The 7,500-nt window shown below is 34.7% G+C and overlaps 1 protein-coding gene across 1 annotated transcript in view; it reads right to left on the reverse strand.

Annotated features, from left to right (window-relative positions):
- The window catches only part of LOC127929324 (dorsal-ventral patterning tolloid-like protein 1), a 98,195-nt gene that overhangs the window by 33,826 nt on the left and 56,869 nt on the right, over positions 1-7,500 (reverse strand). Inside the window, exon 9 of the mRNA XM_052517294.1 lies at positions 1-51. This exon is cut by the window's left edge and continues 145 nt beyond it. Within this exon, the coding sequence (XP_052373254.1) occupies positions 1-51 (51 nt within the window). The remainder of the gene's footprint in view (positions 52-7,500) is intronic.

The raw sequence follows: 7,500 nt of genomic DNA on the forward strand, positions 1-7,500 counted from the left end.
GCCGTCACGCACCTCCAGGTAGTCGTAGGCACAGCTGTCATGTCTCTCAATCTAGAAGGAGAAAACACAGACACACACACACACACACATAAACAGACACACACACACAGACACACACACACACACACATAAACAGACACACACACACACACATAAATACACCAGGTGTAGTAGACCTCACAGTGAAATGCTGAATAGAACAGGTGTAGTAGACCTCACAGTGAAATGCTGAATAGAACAGGTGTAGTAGACCTCACAGTGAAATGCTGAATAGAACAGGTGTAGTAGACCTCACAGTGAAATGCTGAGTACAACAGGTGTAGTAGACCTTACAGTGAAATGCTGAGTACAACATTTCACTGTCAATGTGGAGACTATATACAGGGTATTACGGTACAGAGTCAATGTGGAGGCTATATACAGGGGGTACCGGTACAGAGTCAATGTGGAGGCTATATACAGGGGTACCGGTACAGAGTCAATGTGGAGGCTATATACAGGGTATTACGGCACAGAGTCAATGTGGAGGCTATATACAGGGTATTACGGTACAGAGTCAATGTGGAGGCTATATACAGGGGGTACCGGTACAGAGTCAATGTGGAGGCTATATACAGGGGGTACCGGTACAGAGTCAATGTGGAGGCTATATACAGGGTATAACGGCACAGAGTCAATGTGGAGGCTATATACAGGGTATTACGGTACAGAGTCAATGTGGAGGCTATATACAGGGTGTTACGGTACAGAGTCAATGTGGAGGCTATATACAGGGGGTACAGAGTCAATGTGGAGGCTATATACAGGGTATTACGGTACAGAGTCAATGTGGAGGCTATATACAGGGTATTACGGTACAGAGTCAATGTGGAGGCTATATACAGGGTATTACGGTACAGAGTCAATGTGGAGGCTATATACAGGGTGTTACGGTACAGAGTCAATGTGGAGGCTATATACAGGGTATTACGGTACAGAGTCAATGTGGAGGCTATATACAGGGTATTACGGTACAGAGTCAATGTGGAGGCTATATACAGGGGGTACCGGTACAGAGTCAATGTGGAGGCTATATACAGGGGGTACTGGTACAGAGTCAATGTGGAGGCTATATACAGGGGGTACCGGTACAGAGTCAATGTGGAGGCTATATACAGGGGGTACAGAGTCAATGTGGAGACTATATACAGGGTGTTACGGTACAGAGTCAATGTGGAGACTATATACAGGGTGTTACGGTACAGAGTCAATGTGGAGGCTATATACAGGGTGTTACGGTACAGAGTCAATGTGGAGGCTATATACAGGGGGTACAGAGTCAATGTGGAGGCTATATACAGGGTATTACGGTACAGAGTCAATGTGGAGGCTATATACAGGGTATTACGGTACAGAGTCAATGTGGAGGCTATATACAGGGTATTATGGTACAGAGTCAATGTGGAGGCTATATACAGGGGGTACCAGTACAGAGTCAATGTGGAGGCTATATACAGGGGGTACCAGTACAGAGTCAATGTGGAGGCTATATACAGGGGGTACCGGTACAGAGTCAATGTGGAGGCTATATACAGGGTATTACGGTACAGAGTCAATGTGGAGGCTATATACAGGGGGTACCGGTACAGAGTCAATGTGGAGGCTATATACAGGGTGTTATGGTACAGAGTCAATGTGGAGGCTATATACAGGGTATTACGGTACAGAGTCAATGTGGAGGCTATATACAGGGTATTACGGTACAGAGTCAATGTGGAGGCTATATACAGGGTGTTACGGTACAGAGTCAATGTGGAGGCTATATACAGGGGGTACAGAGTCAATGTGGAGGCTATATACAGGGTATTACGGTACAGAGTCAATGTGGAGGCTATATACAGGGTGTTACGGTACAGAGTCCATGTGGAGGCTATATACAGGGGGTACCGGTACAGAGTCAATGTGGAGGCTATATACAGGGTATTACGGTACAGAGTCAATGTGGAGGCTATATACAGGGTATTATGGTAGTGGAAGAAAGTGAAAAGTAGAGATATAAATAATGGGGTGCAAAGGAGCAAAATAAATAAATAAATACAGTTGGGAAAGAGGTAGTTGTTAAATTATAAATTATAGGTGTACAGTCATAGTTACAGTCATAGTTACAGTCATAGTTACAGTCATAGTTACAGTCATAGTTTCAGTCATAGTTACAGTCATAGTTTAAATCATAGTTACAGTCATAGTTACAGTCATAGTTTAAATCATAGTTTCAGTCATAGTTACAGTCATAGTTACAGTCATAGTTACAGTCATAGTTTCAGTCATAGTTACAGTCATAGTTTAAATCATAGTTACAGTCATAGTTACAGTCATAGTTTAAATCATAGTTACAGTCATAGTTTAAATCATAGTTACAGTCATAGTTTCAGTCATAGTTACAGTCACAGTTTAAATCATAGTTACAGTCATAGTTTCAGTCATAGTTACAGTCATAGTTTAAATCATAGTTACAGTCATAGTTACAGTCATAGTTACAGTCATAGTTACAGTCATAGTTTAAATCATAGTTACAGTCATAGTTACAGTCATAGTTACAGTCATAGTTTAAATCATAGTTACAGTCATAGTTACAGTCATAGTTACAGTCATAGTTACAGTCATAGTTACAGTCATAGTTTAAATCATAGTTACAGTCATAGTTACAGTCATAGTTACAGTCATAGTTACAGTCATAGTTACAGTCATAGTTTAAATCATAGTTACAGTCATAGTTACAGTCATAGTTACAGTCATAGTTACAGTCATAGTTTAAATCATAGTTACAGTCATAGTTACAGTCATAGTTACAGTCATAGTTACAGTCATAGTTTAAATCATAGTTACAGTCATAGTTACAGTCATAGTTACAGTCATAGTTACAGTCATAGTTACAGTCATAGTTACAGTCATAGTTTAAATCATAGTTACAGTCATAGTTACAGTCATAGTTACAGTCATAGTTACAGTCATAGTTTAAATCATAGTTACAGTCATAGTTACAGTCATAGTTTCAGTCATAGTTACAGTCATAGTTTAAGTCATAGTTACAGTCATAGTTACAGTCATAGTTTAAATCATAGTTACAGTCATAGTTACAGTCATAGTTTAAATCATAGTTACAGTCATAGTTACAGTCATAGTTTAAATCATAGTTACAGTCATAGTTACAGTCATAGTTACAGTCATAGTTTAAATCATAGTTACAGTCATAGTTACAGTCATAGTTTAAATCATAGTTACAGTCATAGTTACAGTCATAGTTTAAATCATAGTTACAGTCATAGTTTCAGTCATAGTTACAGTCATAGTTTAAATCATAGTTACAGTCATAGTTACAGTCATAGTTACAGTCATAGTTACAGTCATAGTTTAAATCATAGTTACAGTCATAGTTTCAGTCATAGTTACAGTCATAGTTTAAATCATAGTTACAGTCATAGTTACAGTCATAGTTTCAGTCATAGTTACAGTCATAGTTACAGTCATAGTTACAGTCATAGTTTAAATCATAGTTACAGTCATAGTTACAGTCATAGTTACAGTCTTAGTTACAGTCATAGTTTAAATCATAGTTACAGTCATAGTTTCAGTCATAGTTACAGTCATAGTTTAAATCATAGTTACAGTCATAGTTACAGTCATAGTTACAGTCATAGTTACAGTCATAGTTTAAATCATAGTTACAGTCATAGTTACAGTCATAGTTACAGTCATAGTTTAAATCATAGTTACAGTCATAGTTTAAATCATAGTTACAGTCATAGTTACAGTCATAGTTACAGTCATAGTTTCAGTCATAGTTTAAATCATAGTTACAGTCATAGTTACAGTCATAGTTACAGTCATAGTTACAGTCATAGTTACAGTCATAGTTTCAGTCATAGTTACAGTCATAGTTACAGTCATAGTTACAGTCATAGTTACAGTCATAGTTTAAATCATAGTTACAGTCATAGTTACAGTCATAGTTTCAGTCATAGTTACAGTCATAGGTACAGTCATAGTTACAGTCATAGTTACAGTCATAGTTACAGTCATAGTTACAGTCATAGTTACAGTCATAGTTTAAATCATAGTTACAGTCATAGTTTCAGTCATAGTTTCAGTCATAGTTACAGTCATAGTTACAGTCATAGTTACAGTCATAGTTTAAATCATAGTTACAGTCATAGTTACAGTCATAGTTACAGTCATAGTTACAGTCATAGTTACAGTCATAGTTACAGTCATAGTTTAAATCATAGTTACAGTCATAGTTACAGTCATAGTTACAGTCATAGTTACAGTCATAGTTACAGTCATAGTTTAAATCATAGTTACAGTCATAGTTACAGTCATAGTTACAGTCATAGTTACAGTCATAGTTACAGTCATAGTTTAAATCATAGTTACAGTCATAGTTACAGTCATAGTTACAGTCATAGTTACAGTCATAGTTTAAATCATAGTTACAGTCATAGTTACAGTCATAGTTACAGTCATAGTTACAGTCATAGTTACAGTCATAGTTTAAATCATAGTTACAGTCATAGTTACAGTCATAGTTACAGTCATAGTTACAATCATAGTTACAGTCATAGTTACAGTCATAGTTACAGTCATAGTTACAGTCATAGTTACAGTCATAGTTTAAATCATAGTTACAGTCATAGTTACAGTCATAGTTACAGTCATAGTTACAGTCATAGTTACAGTCATAGTTTCAGTTCAGTCATAGTTACAGTCATAGTTACAGTCATAGTTACAGTCATAGGTACAGTCATAGTTACAGTCATAGTTTCAGTCATAGTTACAGTCATAGTTACAGTCATAGTTACAGTCATAGTTACAGTCATAGTTTAAATCATAGTTACAGTCATAGTTTAAATCATAGTTACAGTCATAGTTACAGTCATAGTTACAGTCATAGTTACAGTCATAGTTACAGTCATAGTTACAGTCATAGTTTCAGTCATAGTTACAGTCATAGTTTAAATCATAGTTACAGTCATAGTTACAGTCATAGTTACAGTCATAGTTACAGTCATAGTTTCAGTCATAGTTACAGTCATAGTTACAGTCATAGTTACAGTCATAGTTTAAATCATAGTTACAGTCATAGTTACAGTCATAGTTTAAATTAAAGTCATAGTTACAGTCATAGTTACAGTCATAGTTACAGTCATAGTTTCAGTCATAGTTACAGTCATAGTTACAGTCATAGTTACAGTCATAGTTTAAATCATAGTTACAGTCATAGTTACAGTCATAGTTTAAATCATAGTTACAGTCATAGTTACAGTCATAGTTTAAATCATAGTTACAGTCATAGTTTCAGTCATAGTTACAGTCATAGTTACAGTCATAGTTACAGTCATAGTTACAGTCATAGTTACAGTCATAGTTTCAGTCATAGTTTCAGTCATAGTTACAGTCATAGTTACAGTCATAGTTACAGTCATAGTTACAGTCATAGTTTAAATCATAGTTACAGTCATAGTTACAGTCATAGTTACAGTCATAGTTACAGTCATAGTTTAAATCATAGTTACAGTCATAGTTTAAATCATAGTTACAGTCATAGTTACAGTCATAGTTACAGTCATAGTTTAAATCATAGTTACAGTCATAGTTACAGTCATAGTTTCAGTCATAGTTACAGTCATAGTTTCAGTCATAGTTACAGTCATAGTTACAGTCATAGTTACAGTCATAGTTACAGTCATAGTTTCAGTCATAGTTTCAGTCATAGTTACAGTCATAGTTACAGTCATAGTTACAGTCATAGTTACAGTCATAGTTTAAATCATAGTTACAGTCATAGTTACAGTCATAGTTACAGTCATAGTTACAGTCATAGTTTAAATCATAGTTACAGTCATAGTTTAAATCATAGTTACAGTCATAGTTACAGTCATAGTTACAGTCATAGTTTAAATCATAGTTACAGTCATAGTTACAGTCATAGTTTCAGTCATAGTTACAGTCATAGTTACAGTCATAGTTACAGTCATAGTTACAGTCATAGTTTAAATCATAGTTACAGTCATAGTTTAAATCATAGTTACAGTTATAGTTACAGTCATAGTTACAGTCATAGTTACAGTCATAGTTTCAGTTCAGTCATAGTTACAGTCATAGTTACAGTCATAGTTACAGTCATAGTTTAAATCATAGTCACAGTCATAGTTACAGTCATAGTTACAGTCATAGTTACAGTCATAGTTTAAATCATAGTTACAGTCATAGTTACAGTCATAGTTACAGTCATAGTTACAGTCATAGTTTAAATCATAGTTACAGTCATAGTTTAAATCATAGTTACAGTCATAGTTACAGTCATAGTTACAGTCATAGTTTCAGTCATAGTTACAGTCATAGTTTCAGTCATAGTTACAGTCATAGTTACAGTCATAGTTACAGTCATAGTTACAGTCATAGTTTCAGTCATAGTTACAGTCATAGTTACAGTCATAGTTACAGTCATAGTTACAGTCATAGTTTAAATCATAGTTACAGTCATAGTTACAGTCATAGTTACAGTCATAGTTACAGTCATAGTTTCAGTTCAGTCATAGTTACAGTCATAGTTACAGTCATAGTTACAGTCATAGTTTAAATCATAGTTACAGTCATAGTTACAGTCATAGTTACAGTCATAGTTTCAGTCATAGTTACAGTCATAGTTACAGTCATAGTTACAGTCATAGTTACAGTCATAGTTTAAATCATAGTTACAGTCATAGTTACAGTCATAGTTACAGTCATAGTTTCAGTCATAGTTACAGTCATAGTTTCAGTCATAGTTACAGTCATAGTTACAGTCATAGTTTCAGTTCAGTCATAGTTACAGTCATAGTTACAGTCATAGTTACAGTCATAGTTACAGTCATAGTTACAGTCATAGTTACAGTCATAGTTTAAATCATAGTTACAGTCATAGTTACAGTCATAGTTACAGTCATAGTTTCAGTCATAGTTACAGTCATAGTTTCAGTCATAGTTACAGTCATAGTTACAGTCATAGTTTAAATCATAGTTACAGTCATAGTTACAGTCATAGTTACAGTCATAGTTTCAGTCATAGTTTAAATCATAGTTACAGTCATAGTTTCAGTCATAGTTACAGTCATAGTTTCAGTCATAGTTACAGTCATAGTTACAGTCATAGTTACAGTCATAGTTTAAATCATAGTTACAGTCATAGTTACAGTCATAGTTACAGTCATAGTTACAGTCATAGTTACAGTCATAGTTTAAATCATAGTTACAGTCATAGTTACAGTCATAGTTACAGTCATAGTTTCAGTCATAGTTTAAATCATAGTTACAGTCATAGTTTAAATCATAGTTACAGTCATAGTTACAGTCATAGTTTAAATCATAGTTACAGTCATAGTTACAGTCATAGTTACAGTCATAGTTACAGTCATAGTTACAGTCATAGTTTCAGTCATAGTTACAGTCATAGTTACAGTCATAGTTACAGTCATAGTTTCA

This window comes from Oncorhynchus keta, unplaced genomic scaffold (genome assembly GCF_023373465.1).
Source record: "Oncorhynchus keta strain PuntledgeMale-10-30-2019 unplaced genomic scaffold, Oket_V2 Un_scaffold_6470_pilon_pilon, whole genome shotgun sequence".
Lineage (NCBI taxonomy): Eukaryota > Metazoa > Chordata > Actinopteri > Salmoniformes > Salmonidae > Oncorhynchus > Oncorhynchus keta.